This window comes from Monopterus albus, unplaced genomic scaffold (assembly GCF_001952655.1).
Source record: "Monopterus albus unplaced genomic scaffold, M_albus_1.0 scaffold133.1, whole genome shotgun sequence".
In the NCBI taxonomy this organism is placed as follows: Eukaryota; Metazoa; Chordata; class Actinopteri; order Synbranchiformes; family Synbranchidae; genus Monopterus; species Monopterus albus.
Window position 1 is genome coordinate 417,580 of NW_018128013.1, and position 27,989 is coordinate 445,568.

At 41.0% G+C, this 27,989-nt stretch overlaps 1 protein-coding gene across 1 annotated transcript in view; it reads right to left on the reverse strand.

Moving 5' to 3' along the window:
* Positions 1 to 613: 613 nt before the first annotated feature.
* The window catches only part of LOC109967647 (cadherin-12-like), a 125,524-nt gene continuing 98,148 nt past the window's right edge, over positions 614 to 27,989 (reverse strand). The window contains 6 exon segments of the mRNA XM_020613381.1: positions 614 to 1,764; positions 10,464 to 10,667; positions 10,670 to 10,708; positions 15,507 to 15,621; positions 17,288 to 17,409; positions 25,392 to 25,528. Coding sequence (XP_020469037.1) covers positions 1,151 to 1,764; positions 10,464 to 10,667; positions 10,670 to 10,708; positions 15,507 to 15,621; positions 17,288 to 17,409; positions 25,392 to 25,528 — 1,231 coding nt within the window. The 3' untranslated portion in view covers positions 614 to 1,150.

Consider the following 27,989-nt stretch of genomic DNA (forward strand, 5'->3'; position numbering starts at 1 on the left):
ATTACCAAGAGACATTTAAGTTGTTGAATGCAATGCTGCTTATTGTATTATTTAACGTTTAGTTAATGCTTATTACTGCATCAACAAATGTTAGTAGTTTTGTTAAAAACTATGAAATAATGTATGAGGTAATACTTTAATTAACATGAAAAACATTAGTACATGATTAATAAATGCATTAGTTACCTATTAGTTAATGCTTATTACTGCATTAAGTACAGTTAATTAATGTACCCTTATTGTAAAGTGTTACCTCCTTTTCTGTAGTCTGTTTTTATTTCAATTCTGAATCTGTTATTTTGTTTTATCTAGCTGTGTCTGGTGCTTGTGTTGCTAAATACTCCCTGAAGAATAATAGTTTTTCCTAGTGTATAAAAAATCTAATATCAGATCACATAAAATAATTTACTAGGTTTATTATAATTCTAAATGCATTTCTGTAAGTGTCCTACAATTGCGATATTGTACTTTAGACCAGGGGTTCTCACCTAATGGTGACCCATTTACCACCATTCTCAAGTCAAGTCAAGTCAAGAAGTCAAGAATCTTTATTGTCATTATGCATAGCACAACGAAACTGACTAAGAAGTAACCTAAGGACTGTTGCGGGGTGGATAGATCAGATGGACACTATGTTAATTCTGCAAGTTACCTGGGCATTTCCAAGTTTTTTATATTTGCATGGGTTTGACAATGCACAATCAATGAGTAATACATGGAAATTTGTTTAAAGAACAAAAACCAAATTCCTACAGTGAAACTACATTATTGAATGCGTGGTAAGGGACCGCCTGCAGTGCCTTCAGGGACCACTGGTTGAAAGCCCATGCTCTAGACCAAAGTGGGAGAATGACTGAATCACTGGTTGAATCACCATGTTTTGATTTTTATTAAGTAACATGAATTAAAATACATGTAAACATAAAGTACCTCAGGCACTTTGAGGAGCTATCAAGTTTCACACTTCTGTAGCTAGATTCTCTCGCTCTCTAGCTTACCAGCCCACAAATCTATTTTACATGGACAGCTTATGAGTTCCTCATATCATTCTACCCAGTGCCTGTCACAGTAAGAAAAAAAAAGAGAGGTCTAGAAAATTAAGCTAATTCCCACATGGCTGTGAAAAGTCTTTCTGCTGTCCAACTGCCTCTCAGCTCTCCTCAGACAGAGTAGGTGGCTGTCTGTCCAGGATGCTAGCCAGTGTTTTAAATGGCTGTCCCCAGTCACCAAGGGAGCTAAATTCCCCTGAATTATCAATTACCCATGACTCCTCTATGGAGCTGAGCGAGCCAGCCACAGAGCCATCACCCTCATAGGCATAGGTTGCCAGAGAATCATAGGGTGGAGAGCTATAACCCTGCTGGCTCTCCTCCAGCCGGTGTTCGATGAACTCCCTGATCCTTACAGCATCTCCCTCAGTCACTTTGCCACAGGAGGAGAGCGAGGTCCTATTGTTCACAGCGGAGACAACACTGGCTGTTTGATGATGAATATCAGGTGACCTTACATCGTCGCAGCGACTGGTGAGATGCAGCAGAACCCCATCACCGTAGCTGTTTTGCTCCTTCTTGGAAATGCTGCTATGACTGTTAGTGCATTGTGAGTGTGTTTTGCGCAGAGTGCCCATGTCAAAGGCGTGAGTATCCGCCTCACCGCCACCCTCATCGTCATAGTGAATAACATTATCACGAATGTCCTCTTTTGATGTCATCAGAGTCTCTTTTCCTTTGTGGTGCCTCTGGCTCATGTACAATGCTGCCATAACTGCAAGACACAAAGAGAATGAAGTGCAGGGTTAGTACATGTGTACCCATGCACTTGTACAGTTATTGTGATGATGTTTTATTCATATTATGATGGCTGCATAGGTTTTAGTTCTGAAAAGTATACATTCAAAGTGAAAATTTGTATTGTAGGCTATATAAGTGGCACAGCCAATTAATCTTTACTACTAGTGGGCGCCAAAAAAGTATACATGTTCCCATCCCACTCATAGTGGCCCTAAAATTTCAACCGCCTATTCAAGTGTTGATTACATTTATTACAATATTGTCCAGCTTTTTTCTTTTCCCCACAGTTGTACAAGTTTGTGGTGTTAGTCTATGTAATAAGGTACTCGTCTTTGCTGTAATAGAGCTGTAATATTCTTCCTGTCTATATGGACTAAATGAAGCGAGCCCTTCCTAACATGTCTGATCTGTTAGAGATATGGGACAAAATTGAAAAATCATCTCAAAATGTAAAATGTTACCGTGGATTTTGTCCCCCGGTGACATATACCCACTGAAAGTGAACAAATGGTCTGATATCATGAGGGAATAACATTGCTTGCAAGCTCACAAGTACTGTAGCTTGCTCTGTAGCAAATGCTGTGTAAATAAGCTGCTGACTTTCTCCAGCAATTTATGTGCCAAGTAGTAGTTTTTTTCTGCATCTATAATCTTGGAGGCATGGGTCATGCAAAAGGAACATCCCAGACCCAGCAGTAAAATTCTCCTCCAAAGACACAGACTAAACTTAATACCCCACTGCATCGATATTTTGAGTCTTTCTCTTAGTAAATCTCTACAGTGTTCTCTGCCAAATTTCACCCTCAGTTTAAAGTTAAAGATAAAATGTTTCTACTTTTGACTCATCCCTTTTTCCACATCAGTCCCATGTCATCTCCTACTGTATATTCTACAATGCAGGCAAAGACTACACGTGAACCACATGTTTATAGCATCTCTTCTTAGTCAGTGTGGACAGGAGGAATGATTAGTGCTATAAATAACTCTTTTTGAATTTTGATATATATTGGTGGCCTCATGTTTAGAGACAGGAGCGTGTGACTGGAAGGTCAATTCATAGATAGGCTGGATTACTGTAAATCTGGGTGGGACAGGTGCCAAAGCAGTGCATGCCATGCCCTCATTAACACCAATGTGGTGCCCTTGAGCAAGACCCTTAACTCCAACTGCTCCAGCAGGTCAGAATGTGCTTGTACTGGGCAGCTTGTTAATGTGTAACTGTGTGAATGTGATCAGAACATTCCTGAAAAAGAGAGGTGGCCTCTCAGTGGATCTGCTTTGAGTAAATAATAAGAAAAAAAAAAAAGAAAATACAAAACCAACATTAAAATGAGCCTTTCTTCAAATGTTAATGGACTGTTACTTTTTATTGCATGAACTTAAACATCCATCCATTACCGCTTATCCTGTAGGGAGTCGCCGGGGGCTGGAGCCAATCCCAGTGGACACTGGGGGGCTGAGTACAATCTGGACATGTTGCTGACACATACAGACAGACAAACACTCACACCTACTGGCAATTTAGTGTCACTGTCAACCTGAGCTTGGCCACCCTACTTAGTGAGTACCTAGTGACTTGTCTTTGGCAGATACCACAGCTTGGAAACACATTTTGTAGCCAGTTTTGAGTGCTGTTCTAAAAGTTTCAGCTCTCATTTCTTGAGGCAGCTCATGGTGGATTTAAGGTATGTTTTGGATCAAAGCACAGTTGCAGTATTCAGACCGCTTTTCTGTTTCACTTACTTGACTGAGTGCATGACATTTGCATTCAGAATTTGCTGATATTTAGTAGAAACCAATCAGCTCTCTGTGCAGTGTTTCCTGTGTACTGTCTGCCTCACTCCCCCATAATATATCCCATATTTCCACCCCCATGCACCCCCAACAGTGCTTTTCATCAAATGTGGCTCCTTTTTTTCTTTGATGTTCTTTTTTATAGCATGTTCTATTTTGTAGACAATAGCCTCCTCAGTCAGGTGCTAAGTGCCTGTATTTGTTGTGAATTTATCAAGCTCTGGAAATGTCATACCTTGTAGGCATATCGCGTCATGCCTAAAACTCCAGTTAAGGACTAATGAAATAAAGAGTTTATAAAGGTATGTATGGAGGGTGGGGGCCTCTGGAGCTCACCTTGTCCTGGGCATGAGCAAGGCATGTAGCGGGCCTGAGTGTATGTCATTTGATGTATTAAGATGAATTTAAAGTCTGAATCTATCCTTCATGCAAAGAGAAAGGTTCAGAAGTGCAAAAGAAAAAAATACACCTTGATTTTGTGTGAACAAAGCTCAAACAGTGCTCTGTTTTCTCAAGCTGGTTTGGAATTCTGAGCACGTGACAGGAATGTGTGCTTCCTAACACTTTGTGGTTAACAGTTTCTGCTTTAAAATGAACTTGCTCAAATCCAGTGGTTCTGTCATGTATTATATGTCTAGACAAATGTAAAAGCTGATGGATTATAAATTAAAGTATCGTGATTTTGGGGGTGGACACAGTGAAAGTGCAGTCCCAGGTCAGAGCCAGGGTAATTTGCTCTGCTCTCAGCTGGAGTCTGCATGTGAGGGATACAAACAACTAAAACTGAGTGCAAGCAGCTTTTTGAAGACAGCAAGAGGAAGCCTTGCTCCTGCTACAAATCGCGTATTTCTTTAGCAGACACAACACATTGATTACACTCACACTTCTGTCCTGGACTGTACTCCAACTTTCTGCTTTTTTCTTATCTATCAATGCATGCTCTCATATTTTGACATTAATACACATCTCCACAGACAATGTAAGGGGATGTAGGACTTACGGTGTGGAGAGCTTCAGGGACGAAATATTCATAGTCATGCTATCACCCAAAGGTAGCATGACTAAAAAAATGATCTATTTTAGAGACCACTGTGATGTTGTTCTGGCATTTATACAGACGTAGGACAATCCAGTGATAGCAAAGATAATGGAGGTTTGTGACATTGTTTCACATGGTTTTTCATTGGCAGGCAGCAGGCAGGCACTATACTGAGGAAGGTGATATACTGATGAAAACCAATTTCAGATTTAAAGCCTTTTTCTGGCATATCTTTACGACAAGTATGTAAACATATCCACAGAGTAATATCATACAAAGAGGTCAAAAGCCCTGGTAAAGATAAGAAGTAACCCTCGATTTGACATTTTTTGTTGAGGTATTTAGGTGCTGTTCAAATGTCTGGATGGATCAGACATTTTTAAACAGTGAGAACCTACAAATATGACAAGTCCTCCAAACTGTAGAATAGGATGTTTGTCCTTATCCTCTGATAAAATGCGTAGGACTCTTTCCTCAGATAGTTTCCCTTTGGTGGCAGGAGATGTGCCACAGCTAAGCTGTTAAAAAATAACAGTTGGAAAAGTAATAAACTGCTTTTTGATGTGAAAATCAAAAAACATGCTGTCTAGGAGTTGGGCAAAATAATGGTTTAGGTTAAATTAAGAACTTTTTTATGTGGCCATAATAAAAACAATGTTCAGTTAGAAGTGGGAAATGATAGTGGTCCTGAGTCCAGTGTTTTGGCAACCCATTACAGCAACAATACCTAACATTTTCACATTAAAATAACAGTTTCAGAATCATTTTGATATCACAAGGTGAATAAGGTGAATGGCATCTCTACTATTGCCACTGTGTGCCCGGATCATCTGTTATGGTATGATGTAACGTTAGATCACCATCCAGGAGACCTCTGGCAAGAACTGCATATTGCTTTAATAAGACACATGACGCACAACTTCAATAGGTCAGACCCTTCAGCTAGCTCAGTATTCTTACATGCAGAGAAAAATCCCTGGGCCTTTATTGAGTGTTAATATATTTTAGGAATGAAAGTAACTACTTAAATTGTGAATATTTGGTCAGTGTATGAGAGAAAAGGCTTTTAGTTATTTCAGTTTGTAAAATATAAATAGAGTATATATGCACAAACAAGTTCTGGTAGAAAGATAATGTCATGTCAGAGTTAACTACATTTAATTAATAATGCATACGCAGAAGATGGTGACAGAAAACACAGAAACATCATCTTTACGTCTTCACTGATGATTTGCAGTTTATTTAAAAAAAAAAAATGCATTTCAGATCATCAGAAGAAAACCATCTGCATAGGTTGCCCAAAATTTTGACTGTTGTCCATCGGGAGCAAAGAGTGTAACATAGATTTAACTTGAGCATAAGCCGTGCATGTACAAGAATTACTTTGTTTTGTGTTTTTCACCAAATTAAACATTTTGAATTGACTACAGCTCTGATTCACATCTCAACTTGGCTTCTTTTAAATAGCAATGACAGCTGGAGCTCATGGGTACTGTAGTATTTAGAACTGCTCACCAAACTGATGGGAAAAAAAACAAACAAACTAAGGAAAAGTAATTAAAACTGGAGGCCACACCTATAAGATCATAATATTACCCAAGAGAGACCTGGGGTTTTATATGAAGTAATACTGAGTATATCATTACAGGAGAAAAAGTTTAAAATGGGAATATAATGTGGTGCAAAACACCAGCAGCCCCTCTCCCTTTGCAGTTCTGCCGTAGCAGACACAATGCCGGCGGTGACACCTTGCCTGCAGTAATCCTCACTAGATTTCCATAGAAACAGAAAGCTATACCTTTAGAATCATTTAAAATGTCTTTTCAAGACCACACGGGGTGTTGAAATTATTCTGTATATTAGCTCTCTGTTCTTTTTTTGTCCTGCTTTATTACTTAACTTTAAAATTTGCTCACTCACTCACCCTCTCTTCTGTTTTTATTAAACAATTTATTTGTCCACTGTGTGTCCTGTGTGCTGCTATATAATCAATAGGAGCAGAAAAACAAAGTCAGCTGCTTTAACCAGACAATCAATGAGTTTTAACTGCCCCTTGAGGCCTCATCTGCCTGGCTAATGCCATCACCGCTGACTGGAATACACTGCAGTCCTATTTGAGAACTAAGAAAACAAAAACTGCTGTCTTCTAAGAGAAGTAAATCCTCAGCAGAGCTTGAAATACTGTGCATTCTACTTTCTTGCTTGGCATGCAGCTTGGTTCTTCTCTCATAGTAAAACTAGCCAGCGATGGATTCTACAAGGAACAATGGGCTCATTCATCAACTGTTCTCAAGAACAAATTTCTCCTTAAAACTTATATGTGCAGTTTCTGACATTCGCCAGTGTTTTCTTATCTAAGCTTTGTTCTTCAGTAAAAACAGAATTTGCGCACACTCAGGAGAACACTTAAGCGCATTTGAGTGTTGACATGTTTGTGTGAAATAACTCATTATTTAAATTTCTTCAACAGTTGTATAATATTATGATTTAAATTGCAATAACATTTTTATCATCATTTATAGTTTTTTTGAAATTCCATTATTTTACAAAGCATTATGGTTTTTTAAAATTAATAAACACTATACTAAAATGACACCTATCAATACAACCTGTATCTTTATTTTTAAGTTCCATTAATTTCTTTAAATGTCTGGGGCAATATTCTGTTTGTTGTATCATGTCACTACTTTGTTTTACAATAGGATGAAATTAATACAAACTTCTGCACAGAAGTACTAGAACATAGGTATGCCTCCTGATAACTTTAGGACTGGTTGTAATGCCATGCATTTAGTCCTTGAAGGTCAGTTTGGCCCCAAAGTTCTAAGACCTTTTGGGAATGTATAAACTTGTATAGCCTGAGATTCTGAGAGATCACCTTTCTAGCTTTGCCAAAATCCTGACAGAGAACCAAAGGTGACATAACCAGCTTTTATGCTCAGAGCTGCTGTACTTCAGCTTTCTGCCTTGGGAGTCAGTCATGTTTTAAAGACCTTGCCTAGAAGATGATTTCCAGTTATTTTCTGTCATTTTTGTCAAAGTTTATTTTATGTTATTCTTCCTGTTGTGTCTATCCTATTGTACATTTTTTTTACTTGTGTACAGCACTTCATAATTTGGAGACAATAATCATGTCACAGCTTTGGTCTAGTGCTGACACAAGTTGAATAGATTAATCAGCTGATAGAAAATAAAGTGACAACACTTTGACAAATGTTTTTTTCCTATTTTGCTCAATAACAAATAGAAATGCCAGCCATTTGTTGTTCTTTTAGATCACACTGTAATCTGAATATGTTTGAGTTGTGAACTGTTGGTCAGACAAAGAAGCTATTGCTGACATTAGTTTGTGCTCTAAGGGATTGTGATGAATTTATCATTATTGATTCTACATTGATCAATAACTTGAACAGTAATCCACAGGGTGGTATATATATTTTTATCCAGCCCACTGACTGCTGTTGTGTTTTTGCCCTGTAAGTAACAAAAGCTAGCAGAAAGTAAACAAAACAACAGGAGATGCCAAAGCCATAGACCATTCCCAAAGGAGGACACAGTGCTTTTTAAAATCTCTTCTATTGTTCTGTTATTTACTAGCACACACAGTGGCAGTGTTTCCTTGTATCTTTTCCAGGGATCCTTCTTTGATAAAGCCTTCTGTTTTTAGATATGCCATGTTAAAACTGCAGAACATAATTAACACCATGCCAAGATTAATTCACGCCTTCTTTCCTCTTTAGTAGAGTGCTATACTGTTACCACGACACACATGAGGAAATGTCTATCACTGCGAGCTATGAGAGTAAAGTGGATTTTATGCGTTAGCAGCTGTTGTCCTTCTCTACAGCTGTGACCCTGTTGTTGTTTCTATAGTAGTGAGGACATTCATTCCCCAGCCCCTCACTCTAACCTTAACCATCACAGCTAAGGCTATGTTCACATTAGCCCACATCTGATTTTTTTCCTGTAAATGACTCAGACGTAATCTTTTTACTGATGTGTGAATAGACCAAACCATGTGCTTTTTTAAAAGCTCTCACTCCTCTGCACAAATCACCTGTCATCATCATTCAATGTCAGCACCTCACAGACCGATCGAAATAAACATGGGGAGAGCAACAGCAGCAATGAGGGGTCAGTGGAAGACAGTTTCAAATGTGCTGAACATTTTTGGAGAAGCTTCTGTTCAAGTCAAGCTAGCAGGAACGTAACTGAGCAGTGCTTGAAGAAACAGTGTGATATGACCACTGCACTAAAGACTGAGTTATGTACAATTAAAAGATCAGATCTGAAAAAAGAAAATCAGAACTGAGCATTAAGGCCTATAATGTTACATAGCTTAAATGTCTACCCCCAACCTCTAGCCTAACCTACAACCAATTCTAACCTTAACCCAAATCCTAACTGTCAAAAAAACTTTTGAAATTATGAGGACCAGCCAAAATGTCCTCACAATGATGGTATCAAATAAAAAATTGTCCACACAATGATTTAAAGCCTAAGGTCTAAGAAAAGGGGTAGGACTAGATAAGTGTATACTTCTTCCTACTCCCTTTCAAGCATGTACTATTGGAATGTTGTGATGTCTTGTGCATATTGGTTGAAATGTCAAATCAATTTTGTTTTTCACAACATCAATTTTCTTAGTTTTACATGCTTGGAAGAAACTTAAATATAAAAAAAGCCATGTACACATACAAATGCAGTGAGGCAGAAAACTACATTCTTGTCTCATTATTGGGGTGAATAGTTGTGAGGGCAGAAAAAAACTGTTTTCAGGCTGGTAGTTTCTGTTCTATGTGTGATGTAACATGCATGTACACATACAGTATGTCATAAGACAAATACAGTATATGTGCACACACATTCAGCCACACAGTGAGAGCTGTTTACATGTGGCCCTGTTTGTTTTCAGTGTGGTTGAACTGGTGCTTATGACTATAACTCTGTAACGGAAGCAGCACTGAAATGAGAATTAATGAGGAAACAGCCACTCTGAGCAACAATCAAAGGCTGATGGTGCCCTCTAGTGTTAAATTAAATCCCTTAACAATGAAAGCCTGAGCCAGAACAAGAACATCAATTTTAACACACTTGAACATACAGTATTATCTGGATATAATAATTGTCATCAAACCGGAAAAGAAACATGTTATACCATGGTTGCTGTTACTTGACACATAATTCCTAACAGATTTTTTTAGCGCAAACCACACTAATAAGGCACTGTTTAAATTCTTGGGATGCAATAATATACAACCACGGTGCAATAAACACATTTAATTAAGTGTTGTCTGGTTAAACTGCTGACTGGCATCTTTATTTTAAGGTATTTACTTGAACATCAGATTAACTTTGTGGGGATATTAGCCATTATATACACACATTCCCAATTTTTTGTGGACAAAAAGTAACTTAATTTTGATCTTAACTAAAGGTACATATTTAAATCATTATTATTATTAGTAGTAGTGGTATTATTAGTATTAGTATTAGTATTATTATCCAGGAGTTTTATGTCTCTGTTTTGTTTCTCTACCAGATGAAGCAGTTTCTGGTGAGTCCTGAGATTGGTTTGTGAGCTAAACACAAACACTTTGACCCATTCCCACAGACAAGTTTGGCACATCTTGTTCACAGCTAACATGCAGTTAGTAGCATCAAATGCTCCAACCTAAATAATCATCTGGTGGAGGTCATTGGTCTCTCTCATATGACATGAAGCAACGTCTCTAGAAATAGTGCAGGGATGCACCACAGACAAACAGTTAAAACTGCTTGAAAAATTAATAAATCTTTTATGACATAACAGTGCTATGGTAAAGGTAAAGGGAGCTTACCTATTAACAGAGCTACACACAGAAGAATAGCCATAAGAGCTCCAGTGCTGAGGCCCATAGGCAAGAAAATGGCCTCAGCTGAGCAGCTGAGCAGCGAGCCTTCGGTCCCACAGGAGCACACTCGGACAGTGAGGGTGGCCGTGCTACTCTGAGCAGGGTAACCGCTGTCTTCGACCACAACAGGAAGAGTATAGACATCCTGAAATGGAAGCCCGAATGTCGAGTCACAATACCAGCAGTGTTGTCTGGAAACCAACAGAAGATGATGTAACATCACCTCAAAGATATCACCCAAAAATGATATGCATAGAATGCTGAATACACTGAGCACAAGCTTAGATGAAATGTTCACCTTGGAGCGTAGGGCTTGTGCAATTCCATATGTTTTACATGCCTGGCTGAAGTGTCTGCAGTGTAGTTGTTCATGGTAATGAAGGAACATGTCACCCAGTGCAACAGTGTGGGTGACTATAAATAGATACTATGGCACAGGGAAATAACATATATCAGACTTTTAATACACATGTAATACCTGTTAGTAGGACATATTCATTGCTGGTTTGGCTCTGCATATGGAATTTGTTGACAATAATCACCAGATTTATCCTTTAAAGCCAATACTACAGTAACAGATTATGAAGGAGATTGAGTCAGAGAATAATAATTGACCTTAGTTTGCATTTGGAGGTGTCCATTTATAATGATGGTCTATGGCAAAACAGCAGAAAGAGGCTTTTGTCACTTAGACTTACATCACTTTGGGGAAATTTGCTGAAATGATTATGCCGTTCTTGTTGAGAGGATGGTCTCAAAAATCTATGTTGTTTCAAATACCAGCAAACTTGTCAAACCTTTTCTACCCAAACCTTTAGAAGCAGTGTTTATTAACATTTAAGTAAAACCACAGTCTGTCCCAAACTGTAACCAAAGTGCTTTTGGTGCATAATCTAACCCCAGATGGGACCCTGGGGAGCCCTGCACTGTGCATGCCCACCATTCCATATCAATGTAGTGTAGTGCTTTGTTCACATAAAAAAAAACAACTGCCATAATCCTTTCAGCAAATATATTCTCATATAATTAGATTTTTCATAACAACATACTATAACAGTTTAGTAATATGAAAATGTCAAGAAGACATGGTTGTAAGCTGCATAGTTTTTTTTTTGTAGAAATATTTTTGTGTTTAAAAGTGAGTCAGAGCTGAAGGTTACTGCATCCCTAATCTCTAACATGCTTACTTTGAACAATATGGTTTCGCTGTGTTCTGTATCTCCTCAAACGAATTCTTTCCCCGTAGGCTGAAGGAGGTTGCTCAGATGATAAGACCTGCACTCAGAAAGTGCTTACTGAAAGAAGTGTAGCTAGAAGTACTTGTTTAACATTACAGATACTCAGACTCAGGATTTTGTTTGAAATCACTAGCAAATTACAAGTAACTGTCAGTTGTCAAAGAAAATCTCTTACTCCTGTTCTTTCTGCAATCATTTGTACTGCCTTTGAGAAAATGGGATTCTCATGACATTGCCACAACAGAGACTGACAAAAGAAAACAGAGCAGTCAACAATCAAATTAAACAACCCTTATTTAAGCCTTTAAATTGCTGCCCACATCACTGAAAAAATTTGTTTTCATCTAAAATCCAAGATATCAAGCAACGTGCTATGGGAGAATCCTCTTTTAGCACATCTGGAAAGGCTTTATGAGCTGTAGACAACAACAAAATTGCTCTTTTATTACAGGAACAATGTATGTGCAATCCCCTCTGACAAGCATGAGCTTTTTGTTTAAATGGAAACAATAACAGTTTTACAGCAGACAATTAAAAACCAGTTATGGAGCTGCTTTAAATCATCCTGTGATATAAAAAACTTCTATGGCTTCTTATTGTCACATAACACACAGGAGCATGTGTGATGCTTTTAACATTTCACAGTAGAGCAAAAAGATGTGCAGTTTATATAGAAAACACAGTTTGAAAAGACACTGTCACGTCTGCTCGGCGCTGCCTACCTCTCTTTTCTTTTCTCTCTCCTGCTCTTGTTTTAGGGGGTCAGCGCATTCACCTGATTACTGGCTCACTGGGTGTGGTGCGCAGCTGCAGCTCGTCTCCATCATGACTCTTCCCTACTTAAAGCCCTGGCAGACACCCCTGCGGGGCCAGATCATTGTACGCTGTATACTGAACATTGAACGCTGAGCACAGTAACGATAACAACCGCACAGTGCACGTTGAACGGTGAGTGCTGCTTTGGGTGTGTGTTTTTTGGCAAGTGCTATTCTGTGTGCCTGGCGGTGAGTGTTACCCAGCTTGCCACCTGGTCGACTGCTCCTCCTGGTTGCTGTGTCCCGCCTGTCTACCCACCTGTCTTCCTGGTGCCTACTATTCACCTACATACTTGCCTGCCAGTCCTGGTCTTCGTCTTCATCTTCATTGCTCAGCTCTGGTTTGGACCATGCATTAATCCGTTGACTTATCTGTTTATCACTTTATTGTTATTTGTAATAAAGATACTACTTTGCTAGCACCCGAGCTTGCACATTGAGTCCTCATTTTTACTCTCTCGCCCCCCTGGTGAGGGACCGCTGTATACTGAACATTGAACGCTGAGCACAGTAACGATAACAACCGCACAGTGCACGTTGAACGGTGAGTGCTGCTTTGGGTGTGTGTTTTTTGGCAAGTGCTATTCTGTGTGCCTGGCGGTGAGTGTTACCCAGCTTGCCACCTGGTCGACTGCTCCTCCTGGTTGCTGTGTCCCGCCTGTCTACCCACCTGTCTTCCTGGTGCCTACTATTCACCTACATACTTGCCTGCCAGTCCTGGTCTTCGTCTTCATCTTCATTGCTCAGCTCTGGTTTGGACCATGCATTAATCCGTTGACTTATCTGTTTATCACTTTATTGTTATTTGTAATAAAGATACTACTTTGCTAGCACCCGAGCTTGCACATTGAGTCCTCATTTTTACTCTCTCGCCCCCCTGGTGAGGGACCAAACCTTAACAGACACACTGTTTATTCTCTTCCAGAATACAAATTTAGACACAGTTTTAGCATGATGTGTGTCTGTGTGTGTCAGAAAAGATCCCCCCTTCCCCCCACTGGATTGAGATGTAGCTTGTCAAAGTAAGGCACCTTGTTGCCGTTACACACACACACACAGACAGAAATGCAATTCCTCTTGGTGGCTGCAGGCCTGTGTGTATGACTGATGATGTGATCTGAGGCTATAAAGATAGAACCAGGAGATGGAATTCTTAAAGCTGATCTTCCCACAACTCTTCAGTGGCAAAAGACACATTCTTCATCCAGCAGAGAAGGGAATGAAACAATTAAAACAATTTTTAATTAGCATATTTTTCTTTTTGTTTCAGCACAAAAAAACATAAGGAAAAGCTTATTTGTGCATTTCAGCTAACATAATTAGCTATGCCCAAGAGTGGGACCCTGGCAAAAGTTGTAGTCTTTGCTGCAGTACGAGAACCTCCTACTGTTTGGGTGCGACTCAAACACACTCACTGTCTAACCAGTGAAACACATCGCTGGTAGGTAAGAAAATGGTATACCACAAGTGTGGTACACATCTGTCTGCGGTTAGCACTGACAGTTAAGGACTGCCATATAAATGGCGTCTGACTTTCCAATTTAGAAATAAATGGAAAAGGAATACAAGAAAAAAATAGGAGAAATTAAAGTACAGTGGAATGGCCATAACATAAAAATGTATTCCGTGACATTTAAAGGACATTTCCACACTGTATGTTTTATGTATTCAGTGTGAATGCAGGATGCTGCATATCCTCTAAGTAGACAGGTGGGAGTTCACTATGTAGCATTTTCATGTCCTTTCACAATCCAACAGTTCATGTTAGTTTTTCAGTGTCTTTTAGGAGGGCAGAGAGATGCAATAAAGGCCTCGAGTTAATACAACTGGAGCTGAATGTTAAAAACCACTCACTGAATGTAATCTGGGGATTTGCACAATCATGACATTCTTGTCTAGCAACATGGTTGAAATAAGCATACACTGAAAGAAATCTTTAAAATCTATGTAGCATTTTAGGTCATTCCCCGTGGGATCACACACGTGTGACTCCATATTAAGAAGGTTCATTATTGTTTTTTCCCCCTTGTTTGAAAGAGTTTAACTACATTTTAAAAACAATGTCAACCTATGCAACTTGTTGTGCTATGAGATAACACCACACCTACTGTGTCTACATGTGTACGCTCCAAGATCACTCCATAGGCTGCACAGCAGCACTTGCATGCAACCTCAAAAATGTAACACTCCATTGACAGCAGGTACACAAAATTATTAGGATATCATTTATACTCACTGGTGAACTGCAGTGGAATGACCATAAGAAATCTGAGAATTCCATACTCAAAACACAAAACAGGAACTATTTATTTATTTATTTATTTATCTATACTCAGATAGCTGAAGCCTCAGATGAACTTTGAAATATATTTTTGCATAGGGGGATGACTGTGGTTTTGTCCCTCACCACTTACATGATATGCACTTCAAGAAAGATTTTTCAGTGGCCAGTATGATAAGAGGAATTATTCCATCAAGCAAAAACTGTTGCAGCAATCAGATGAGTACCTGGATGTTGCAATACAAACTTCTACCCGTTTTACCCTGATGATCTGACTTAGTGACACAGGTCAAGTGTATTACTGAACATAAAACTGTTGAGCAATAGAAACATGCTCTACAAGGAACACGAAGATATCAGTTATTGCAGGGTGTGAAGCAGGGTCCACCCTGGACAGGTCATCAGTCTTTCACAGGACTGACATGTAGACAAATAACTACACACACTCACACTTAGTCCTAGGGGCAATTTAGAGTCACCAATCAACCTAAGCTATGTGTCTTTGGACTGTGGGAAGAAGCTGGAGTACCTGGAGAGACAACATGCAAACTCCACACAGCAAGAAAGTTCCAGGCTTGAACCCAGAACATTCTTGCTGTGAGGTGACAGTGCTAACTAGTGCACCACTGTGCCACCCATTCCCCCCTTTACTTACTTCCAAAATCTCGAACTGTGAAGTTCCTGTTGCGGAGCTCTTTGGGGGACTTAAAGAAGAACCTCTGGCCAACAGTAGGAAGGTCCTTGTCCACAGCACTGACTATCTGGATTACCTGGTCAGGGAGGTAAAAGAGATAGACTTAGCACAATGACTCCAGGAGCCCGAGAGAAAAGTTGGCAGCTTGTGAAATACGCCTGTAACTTGAAAGCTGCATCATATGCATTTTGTCATGTGTTTTCTATGTTCATGAAGCAACAAAAGTAGTGGCTTATAGTCCGGAATGTACGGTATGTTTTTGTAATAATGGTACCGTAATTATGCAAGACAAAAGTTTAACAGATGTTCAAAGCCTCCATTGTGGACACAGCTACACAGAACTATGGTCAAAATGTCATGGGTGTCTTTCATGGTGGCAACCTGAGAACCTGATGGTGGACACTTGCATTGAAGGAGACTGTCAGGCTAAAGAAGGAGACTTTCTGAACACGGTTGGCCATGAGGGCTGCAGCTGGTTGTAGGAGGAGTTTGGAGAGGCTATGGATAAGAAATTTTGAGGTGGCTTCAAGGAAGTTCTGGCAAACCATCTGACATCTCAGAAAGGGAAAGCTGTTCTTGACCCAAAGGCTATGGACAATGTTAGGCTGTCCTGACTGACATGTCTCTTCAATGTCACATGAAGGACGATGTCTGTGGACTATGTCTTTATTCTATGCAAAACATCAAGCATGTTCACAGTGGGTGTAGGCCTCAGCCAGAGATGTCCCCTGTTTCTGAATCTCTTTGTGATCTTCTCGGCGTGGGTCTCAAGTTGCAGTTGAGGAGAGAAATGTGTATGGTTTGGGGACCTCAGAATTCCTTCTATGTTTTTTGCAGATGATGTGTTTCTGTTGGATTCATCAGACACTGACCTTCAGCATGCACTGGAGCAGTTTGGAGCTGATTATGATGCAGCTGTGATGAAAATCAGCACCTCCAAATCTGGGGTCATGGTCCCCTCCCAGAAAAGTGGATTGCTCTCTCTAGGCTGGGCATATATTGATGCTGCAAGTGAAGGAGTTTAGGTATCTCTGAGTCTTGCTCACAAGTGAGGGTAAAATGGAGCACAAGATTGACAGGCCAATTGGTGCAGCGTCAGTAGTAATGTCGGCACTGTACTGGACTGTTGTGGTGAAGAGGGAGTGGTGTCAGAAAGTAAAGCTTTTAATTTTCCAATCAATCTGTGTACCAACCCTCACCTATGGTTATGACTTATGAACACTGACTGAAAGAGTGAGATTCTGAATGCAAGCAGCTGAAATAAATTTTTTCCATGGGGTGGCTGGACTCAGCCTTCTGACATAGTTTGAGGACTTTGGACATCCAGAGGGAGTTCTGAATAGAGTCACTGCTCCTTCGCACCAAAAGAAGGTGGTTCAAGCATTTAATTAGGGTTCCTTCTGTGCACTTCCCATTGGAAGTATTCCATACAGGTCCAACTGGCAGCAGGCCCAATGGCAAACCCAGAACAAGCTGAGAGGATTATAACTGTATGTCATCTAGCCTGAGAATGCCTTGGGGTCCTCCAGTTTAACCTGAAAAGCATTGCTGGCATTGCTGGGGAGAGGGACAGCTGGACTGCCCAGCAGAGCCTGCCGCCCCGACCACCTGACCCAGGACAAAGCTGTAGATAATCGATGGATGTATGTTTAAGATATGTTTCACGTTTGGATTTTTTTAAATATCCGATCAGCAGATCAGCAGATCCTATCAAGGAGTTTAAGCAATACAATTCAGTTTACCTGTCCAACCCTGGAGTTTTCACAGACAAAGTTATCTGAAGGAGCCACCAGCTCAGGAGGGAACTCATTTACATCCAGGACGTTGACTGTCACTGACACTTTGGTGACCAGCAGAGGGTTGCCTGTAAGGGTCAACATGAAGTCATATATGACACTACATACTTAGTAACACAGCCAGTTGTATTCATCTAACATACTGATAGACTATCAGGGAGACCTTGGCAGAAATGACGGCTATAGTGAAACATCAAAACTGGAAGAACACTGACAAAAGCTGACCAAAGTTTACAGCTATACATTCTATCCCTGAAAAGTTTTGAATGTTTCAAACATTAAATATTTAAAATTGTGAGAAAATATCCATGGGTATTTTTTACGTTTATTTATTATTATTATGTAGTAACAGTTATAAACTCAACTGTTCTACTTTATGAGGTTTTTGTGGGTGTGATTTATGTTTATTTTTTTTTCTTAATGCTTGTTTTGTTTTTTGACTGTCTTTGTCTCTGTCTTCTCTACCCTGTTTCTTTTTTCCTTCCTATTTGAATGCACATTTCTTTCTTGTTACCTACAAAAGTACATTGAGAGCCACTGTAGCTGAGTAAAAATCCTGTGAGTTCTAATACACGCACACGCACACACACACACACAAATATATCCATCCATCCAACTTCATCCTCTTTATCCAAGACCGGGTCGTGGGGGCAGTAGTCCGAGAAGAGCCTCCCCTTTCCCCACACACCTCCTCTAGCTCCTCAGGAGGAACCCCAAGACGTTCCCAGGCCAGCTGGGAGACATAGTCTCTCCAACATGTCCTAGGTCTGCCCCTAGGCCTTTTCCCGTAGGGACATGCCCGGAATACCTCCCCATGGAGGCATCCAGGGGACATGCTAAACAGGTGCCCGAGCCACCTCAACTGGATTTGCTCAATGTTGAGGAGCAGCGGCTCTACTCTGAGCTCCACACCCTATCCCTAAGGGTGTGCCCAGCCACTTTCCAGAGGAATCTCATTTCTGCCACTTGTATCCGCGATCTCATTCTTTTGGTCATGATCCGAAGTTCATGGTCATAGGTGAGGTTAGGAATGTAGATCAACCGGTAAATTGAGAGCTTCATCTTACAACTCTGCTCTGTTTTCAACACATGGACCAGTACAGAGACCACATTAGTGCGGACGCCCCACCAATTCGTCTGTCAACCTGCTGCTCCACTTTTCCCTCACTCATGAAAAAGACCTGGGGGTACTTAAACTCCTCCACTTGAGGGAGCAACTCGCCCCCAACCCGGGTAGGGAAATCCACCTTTTTCCGATAGAGAACCATGGCCTCGGATTTAGAGGTGCTAATTCTCATCCCCGCTGCTTCACACTCAGCTGCAAACCCCTCCAGTGCATGCAATAGGTCTTAAACTGATGAAGCCAACAGAACCACATCATCCACAAAAAAGCAGTGATGAGATTCTGCAGCCACCAAAACAGACACCCTCCGTTCCCTGGCTGTGCCTAGAAATTCTGTCCATAAAAATAATGAACAGAATCGGTGACAAAGGGCAGCCTTGGCGGAGTCCACCGTGCACCGGAAACAGGTCTGACTTATTGCTGGTGATGCAAACCAAGCTCCTACTCCGGTCATACAGGAAACAGACAGCCCGTAACAACAAGCCCCACACCCCATAATCCTGAAGTACCTCCCACAGGATGCCACAGAGGACACGGTCCAATGCCTTCTCCAGATCCACAAAACACATGTAGACTGGTTGGGCAAACTCCCATGAACCCTCCAGCAGCCTGGTGAGGGTATAGAGCTGGTCCAGTGTTCCATGGCTGGGGTGAAAACTGTACTGTTCCTCCTGAATCTGAAGTTTGACTATCGGCCGGATTCTCCTCTCCAGTACCCTAGCATAGACTTTCCTGGGGAGGCTAAGAAGTGTGATTCCCTCTATAGTTGGAACACACTCTCTGGTCCCCCTTCTTAAAAAGAGGGACCCCGGTCTGCCAGTCCAGAGGCACTGTCCCCAAACTTGGGGTGAAACCCGCCGTGCATTGTAAGGAGCTTCCTTGTCTTGATGTCAGTGGCCTCTATTATGCCAGCAGGGTACCTGATGACCGGCAGGGCGTAGGTGTTAATCGCCCAGACTTTGTTCTTCCCATTCAGCTGGCTTCTCAGGACTTTCCTTATATACAGTATATGTATGTATATATATATATTTACCCCTTAATAAATAGTTATTTTCTTCATTAAAGATATTAAAGCTGAAGGAGAAAGGTCTCTGGAACAACAGTGGAGATGTCTCAGTGACTGTGTTTGATTGACAGCAGCTGGCAGGCAGCCAGAGAGCTTTGTAGTGATAGTGAAGAGTGGAATTAACAGGTGTACATGCTGTTTAATGAGCAAATAATTATCAAAGTAGCTTGGTAAGTGTATTTTTCCCCATTGAATGTTTGTTTGGCAGTTCTTTGACAAGCTAAGGGACAGGACAAACCATGTGGTAATGTTTGTATGTTAGATAGGAAAGACACTTCAGTAGAAAAACTACTGTGGGTTTTTTTCATGGTCTGTGGCTCTCGTTGTTTTGCAGGCTGCTTTCTGGCTCAGCATGACTTTCCGCTCTTTCCTTCTGCCATGACAGTGTTGACACTACTATGAAGACAAAATGGGGCATGAAAGTGATACAAAACCAAAGGGTGTCTTATGGTCTCTGATGTCTTCCCAAAGGACAACACCAGACAAGTGATTTAAAGAGCACATACTGTATGTAAGGTGCAGCAAAAATTAATTTTAGTTCCATAAAAATTTGCTCTACTTCAGTCAGCAACAACATCAACATGTGCTTACATAGAAAATATATAACAGACATTCTGACAGAATAATGAGTACTTTTTAAAATACATTTTGCTAATGATACATATTCATAAACCTTTAAATGCAAGACTTTGACTTGTAACTCTTCATTTATACACTGATATTTCACTCCTGCTTAATCTTTGAGAATTCCACTCTGAAAAGATGCCATGATACATGTTCATAATTTGACACATCCATATTTTTGATTTCTTGGTAGTATTATAAGCAAACATTTGGTCATATGGGCATGTTTTAGCTGTATTTCTCCATGTTGTGTTAAGTGCTGACTCCATGCTGTAGCCTTCACATGTTTTAGTCCATGCATTGCCTCCCTGTCACCTGATAATCATAATGTATTTGTTACCTTGTTCTGGACTTCAAAGGCAAAGAATGCTTTAGCAAAATTGCACAGAACAAAACCCCTAAGATTCCAAACACTAAGGATGTACTGATCCAGCTTTTAAAATATTAAAATTGAATCTTTTCAGCTTTTACTGTACAGTATATGGCCAGTTGCACATAAATAGTTCAGTTGTACTTGAACTCACAACTTTGCTATTAACAGTACAATATTCTGCCTAACCTGTCCTAACTGCAAAAAATATAAGCTTCAGATTTAACAAAAGACAAATATAATACACACAAATAATATGATGCATGGTTTAAGTTATATATTTTAGTAAGATCATAGAGGTAGCTTACATGGTTTGAAATTTCAAAGAATTTTACTTCTACTGGTTTCAAATGTGTCCAACATACAGTATGTTCAAATATCATTCACCTTCACTATAAAATACAAAAGTCAGAAACAATTACAGTTACTAGATCTCTCCAGGATGTCACATCAGTTCTGGCCAGTAGATGGAGTAAGTTACTCATCAAATGTTTACAGGAGCCCCAGCTGCATGTGTGCTTTTAAACCTACCAGAAACACCTGGCAGCGAATGCGCGCCGATCATTTTGGAGATGATCGAAGGTTATTGTCCTGTTGTCTAACTTACACAATCTTGTTTTTAACTCTAGAACTGATGGGAACTGAGCTGGAGGATTTATATTGTTGTCCTATTTAATGAGGACTGCTGGACTATTTGTGACTCTGCAGCCCTTTGGCTTCTCAAGAAGCTTATAGGGGGAAATCATATGGTACACAAACAGTGTAGATGAGTTAAGCTGCTTGCTCATTTTTGCTAAATTTAGTTTCCACCACAATTACTACAGCTGCAGCTGCACTATGAGCAAATGGGCAGAAGAGTGGGGGAGAGAGAGGCATAGCCATATGTAGCTAGAAATAGATCTAGTTTCCTTCAAGAATGATAGTTTTAGCAGTGGTTTGGTTTTATATTTTATGTTTTAATCATTTATCTAAGAAATGTTTTATTCAAAGTTATACAGTGCAAAAACTGAAAGTATATTCACTTGACTTCAAAGCATTAAAAGAGTGGATTTTTAGCCCATTTACTATAAAACACATTCCACACTGTGATATGAACTCCAGGAGATTTGACAGAAGTAGCTGGACGCCATGTCAACAACCACAACCCATCTCAGCTCAAGAAAAGCTGATGGGCTCTATTTGTGGTTCCTTTTAACAAGGAAGTGCTCCTCTATACTCTGAGAAGGAGTGAACTGCAAATTATACTATGTCCCAAAAGCTGCAAGGAATGTGTAAAGTCAGTTTTGTTATTTGTGAAATTAAATATACATAATTCAAAACCTTTCGGATTGTTGGCTGCGATCTGAACATAGTCATAATATGTTCTGTAGGCATGTACATTGTGGTACACTAGCACAGTTTTTTTCCCTAAACTAAATAAGACATAAAATCCTTGGTGCCTAGCAGAAAGCTAAGGCTGCTCAGGGAAACAACCTTGGAGCCAGGCAGGAAGCTGAGACTATTTAGAGGAACAGCCCAGGGGCTGAACCAGAGTCAGAAGCTAGCAAACAGCACAGACTGAATCCTATTGGAGAAAAGTCAGGAGAACAACAGCAAAGGCGAGACCCCTGGGGAGGACAAGCAGGAGGCCGGCATTGGAAACAGGGCCTCTTGATAGGATAGGCAGGAGTGTAAGGACAACTCAGTCCTGTAAACCCAGTATACTACACAGAGGGACTCAAACACTGGACAACAGAAAACAGAACTTTATTTGTATGTGGGAACAGGTCTTAAGAAATAGACAAAGGCTGAGAAGCAACTTAGCTACTGGGAGTGGGTTGAGAACCTGAACTGAGGTTGGCAGGCTCTGGCCAGGCAGTTTGAACAGTGAAGCTGGGAAGGTGAAAAGGCCAGGCATGGTGAGGGAGGTCATGTGGAAGAGAGGGACCCGAGGCACTGCAGAGAGGACTCACTCAGCGACAGGCAGGGTAAGAGAGCGATTGAGCCAGAGGAGCCACCGGGTGGTTGACAACCAAGCTGGAAGCTGGCCAAGACCACGGGATCAGGTAGGTAAGTAGAAGAGGACTATGGAGAATGACAGTGTACTTGAGATGACTATGTCTCGCTGGGAGATGAACAGAGTGGGGCCATAGTAGAGCAGGGTGATCTTTCCAAGAACAAGCAGGTAAGCAGCCACAAAGTTACAGCAGAATCTGCAGAACCAATCTGATAACAGAAGAGCGTATGACTGACGGTTAAGTAGCAAGGAAGATGATCAGGAAAGTTGTCACTGCTGTGCCTGCACCTAACCACCACACACCTGCCACAACTCAGGTCACCAGGGGAGAGAGAGAGGGAAAAAGGAGCAGCCATTACATGGGGTCTAAGTTGAAATCTGTCTGCAGAATCAGAATCAGAATCAGCTTTATTGGCCAGGTGTGTTGGACACACAAGGAATTTGACTCTGGTACAGCGGCTCTAAATGTATAGGTACATGGCCTTATGCAAGGCAACAGAGGGAAGTAAACAATATAAGGCTGAGAACAGAAGTAAAGAATTAATGTGCAATCAAGCAAAGGAATGTGCCTTAGGAGTAAAAATAAAGTACTATATACACAGTCCGGATTCAACTGCTCGATATATACAAAGTATATTTACAGGTATTGCACTGAGGGTTATTGTCCAGTCATACTGTTGCAGGTTATCAGAGTGACAGCCTGGGGGAAGAAACTGTCCCTGTGCCTGGTTGTCTTGGTGTACAGTGGCCTGTAGTGCCGTCCAGAGGGGAGGAGTTCTAACAGACTGTGTCCAGGGTGTGAGGGGCTCAACCTCCCATCTGTAGGCTGACTCGTTGCTGTCTTGATGAGACCAGTGACCATGGTGTCATCAGCAAACTTCAGGAGCCTGACAGAGGGGTCCTTCAAGATGGAGTCATTGGTGTAGAGTGAAAACAGCAGAGGGTAGAGCACACATCCCTGGGGGGCATCTGTGCTTATGCTGTTTTACTGTTTACTTGCCCCTTGCCCAGGTCTCTATTTTTATTCCTTTTATTCCTATTATCTCATTTCTAAGAGCATTCCTTTGTCTGCATTGTTTACTACCTGTTTATACCACTTATTTTGCATCGTTTGCACTGTTTCTTGCTTGTTAATACTGCTTATTATTTTGTTATATTACACAGCCTTATGCTGGTTTACTGTTTACTTGCCCCTTGCATGGGGATATGTACATGCACATTGAGAGCTGATGTACCAGAGTCAAATTCCTCGTGTGTCCAACACACCTGGCCAATAAATCAGATTCTGATTCTGATCTTTTGTTTTTTAAAAGAGGCCACGCGCATTCTTTTCACAAATCGTTAGAGGTGGGGGGCTCGGTGGAAGGGTGGTAATTGTTGGTGGGAACGGCCGCTTGTTGGCTAGGGAGTGAACATTGACCAGGTGGATAGACGGGTGCGGAGTCCGGGTCCCTCTCTGGCGTAGCCTGACCAGTGCTGCTGCCCCCTTCCCATGATGGCGTTTTTTCCAGATCTCGTAGATTGCAGCTGCGCCTCCGATCAGACTGTCCACACATCATTCCTTATTCACAAAAATTGGAGAAAGGTACTTTGGTGTGGGTTCTCTGATGTTTAGCAATTCTTCTCTGGTGAAATTAATCCAGGATGGTTTGCGAAAGACCAAGGAAACAAAGAAAAACAGCGCACACAAGAGAGCACGAGTATCCAAGGTAGCCATAGTTGTCGGTGCCATCTTACAATGAACAGGGGACTGGACATCAGGTTGGAGAACTGGTGAGGCTGGGACCACCTCAAGGACTTCAGTTGAGGTGGTGTTGACCCAGGCCAAAGCAGTGACTGGAGTAGTAGTGTCATTCTTGACCCACCGGGATGCAGGAACTGGAGCGGTGGCATCACTAAATAACAGCAACATCTCTTTGTATGAAGCTTAGGCTAAAGTTCAATAAGGAAGAGTCCTTCCCTCACATTCTGCTTGTTCCTCACTGAGTTACTTACGCCTGATTTATTTCTCTCTGTGATTTGCTACCCAACATGGTTAGTCTCTCTCCACCTTCAATCCTGACCTCACCATGACTTCTCTGCCTGTATTTCTTGAGTCAATAAATCCCTGGCTACCATTCTTTAAATATCATAGCTTGTCTTTCAGATCTACTGTATGATTACACAGCCTTCCTCCTCCCCATCAGCACCATAACTCCATGATGTCCAAGCTCACTGTCCAAGGCTTCCATCAACCACCTGCTGGTTCTACTCCACCACCACCAGCAGCAGTGTCTAGACTCCAGGGCAACTTGTCCCATTTCTGATATTCATAAGGGCATACACCTTATTGTATGACGATGCTTCACATTGGTGAAATCTAAACTCCAGAAATTTCTGTGTTGCATAACTCAATACATTTTGTTATTCACTTCCATTTGATCTCTCCTTATTGAAGTAATGCAGCACAGTTCAACAGCAGCACAAATGAATTAACAACTTTCTGAAACAGTTTGAATAAAAGTGAACATTATCACCTTCAGGGAGAGAACTTATTTTAGAATTTTTTTTATTAGACAGCAAAAGTTTTAGCTTGGTGTACCTAACAAAGTTTCTACTGAGTGTAGGTATTGAATGATGAACTGAATGACCCTCTATCCATCTATCCAGTGGTAGAAAGGTATTTATACAAATTCAGCACAGATGGCGCATGCACCATTTCACTTGTATGTCATTTGAATTACATGTAGGGCAGGCATACCAATATAGAATCATACATACAATACAGAATATATGAAACGATTATTGCTAAATAGTATCAAAATGTCTGTGTGCCTACTGTTTGTGCTTGCTTTGTCTGATGCCAAGGTGCTCAAGCTGTGGAATACTTACTGACTTTGGTTGCCACCACAGTGACATTGTGCTGGACATCTGTCTCCCTGTCCAGGTATTCGTTAGTAGAAATGGTTCCCTCAACAGTGTCAATATCAAAACAGTTATCAGACTCTGTGCGCCATTCCAGTGAATACCTGCAGAGATAAGATAAAACGTTTGGTGTTTTCAATTTCAGTCCCATCCAGTACAGTACTTTTTTCACTAAAACCTATATTTATTAAACTTAAAGTATCAAATTAGAGTTAAAGATTTCTTGGCTGAATGGGAGCCCTAACACTTATTTATTAATTTCTTAGTACTGCTTACAGAACAAGTGAAAGCAACCTTTGAGAACAACTCTCACATGATCATGACTGATCACATGTATGTTCAGAGAAATAACAGGCCATCAGACACATGGGTTGTGTCCAAAAATCACTCCCCAGTTCACACAGCTACTTCTCCCTAATGTAGACTTAATAGTTCACTCAGTAGTGACAAGGAAATTGCCATTTCAGACACTGACTTCTTAGTGCCTCATTTTGCATCATCACCAACACCTGCTAATTTTCTTATCTGTAAAGCATGGAGCATTGCATTCTGTGATTATCAGGAGAAGCTATGTTGACTACCTTTTTCATTGCACTGTGAAATTTATGAATTCACTACAGTATATGCTGTACAGTAAATAAGGTTACACACCAAACATTTTCACACCACAACAAAATGGCAAACACAATATAAAGTGCATTGTGCACTATATAATCAATGTGTGTGTGAAATATTTAAAATGACTAATTAACATGATTAAAGTAATAACTAATGCAGAAATATATACAGTAAATAGGGATCAAATACTTGAAAACTGGCTTAAGTAAAAACAAAACTCTGCTCATAAACACCTTCAGTAGATAGAGTTGTCCAGGCGTGATGGAACTGTAGAACTACAAATGGACTTGTGGTGAGATTGTTTTGTTGACTGCTGCTTTCTAGAATGCACTTTCAATTTAAAGGTCTTATTTAAAGTTATCTTAAAGTTTAAACATGTGTCCAAGTAAGCTATTGTAACTGTGACAGGGTGATTTTGATCTCAAACACAGGAGCATGTTTGGCCACAACCAATTACATCAGAGCTATTGGACTATTTTTTTTAACTAACTCTGCGTGTGTTCAAGTCAAGTCAAAGTCAAATGTATTTATATAGCACACTTACAAACAACAGATGTTGAGCAAAGCATTTTACAGGAAGAAATTAAAATGTCATTCACAAATTAAAACAAGAGACAGTAAAATTTAATAATGGAAGTAAAATAAAAGGTCTCGTGAGGACTCAAAATCAACTATGTAAAGGTGAGTCTTTAGTCGGGATTTAGAAGTGTTAACAGATGAGGAGGATCTGACACTAAAGGGTAAGCTGCTCCACAGTCTGGGGGGAGCAATGGAAATGGCTCTATCACCTCTAGATCTGCAGTGTGAGTATGAAACAGAGAGGAGTAACTGATCAGAGGATCTGAGCAGGATGGATGATGAATGCCAGATGAGGAGATCAGAGATGTAAGCTGGCGCCAAACTGTGCAGTGATTTAAAAACAAATAAAAGACTCTTAAGATCAGCTCTACAGTATATTTACCTGGTAACCAGTGAAGAGAGGCCAGTACAGAAGAAATGCGGTCTCACTTCCTGGTACCAGTCAGAAGTCTTGCTGTTGCATTTTGAACTAGCAACAGAGGAGTTAATGGATGACTCCCGTATTTAAAGTGTAGCAACAGTCCAGACATGAGGTAAAGAAGGCGTGTGGAGCTGTCTCCAGATCTCTAAATGAAACTGTTTAATTTTGTTTTGTTAACGTGAAAGAAGCTGCTACTTGCAACAAAGTTTGTTTATTTGCATGTGTGAAGACATTTAAAGACAGTGGACTAAAAGCACTGGCCACATTACCACATTATAGAGCTCTCATAATAAGGATCTGTCTTACTCTTATTTAGTTGAAGAAAATTTCTGCTCATCCAGCATTTCACATCTTCAAGGCATCTTAAAAGGGACCACAGACTATGCATTTTATTTAGTTTCAAAGGAGTACCCGAGTGATCCTAGGAGCTATGTTGTCGGGGGCTATATGTCCCTGGTAGGGTCTCTCAAGGCAAACAGGTCCTAGGTGATGGGTCAGACTAAGAGCAGTTCAAAAAGCCCTTTATGAATAAAATTCAATCAAGGACTGTGACATCGCCCGGTATGGCGCAACAGGGGACCCACCCTGGAGCCAGGCACGGGGTTGGGGCTCAAATGCAAGCGCCTGGTGGCCGGGCCTCCCCTCACAGGGCCCGGCCGGACTTAGCCCGAACGAGCGACGTGGGGACGTCCTCTCGTGGGCCCACCACCTGCAGGAGGATCCGTAAGGGGCCGGTGCACAGTGGATTGGGCAGCAGTCAAAGGCAGGGGCCCCGATGACCCTATCTCTGGACACGGAGACTAGCCCTGGGGACATGGAATGTCACCTCGCTGGTGGGGAAGGAGCCCGAGCTTGTGCAGGAGGGTGAGAGGTACCGGCTAGGTGTAGTCGGGCTCACCTCCATGCACAGCTTGGGCTCTGGAACTTTACTCCCCGAGAGAGGCTGG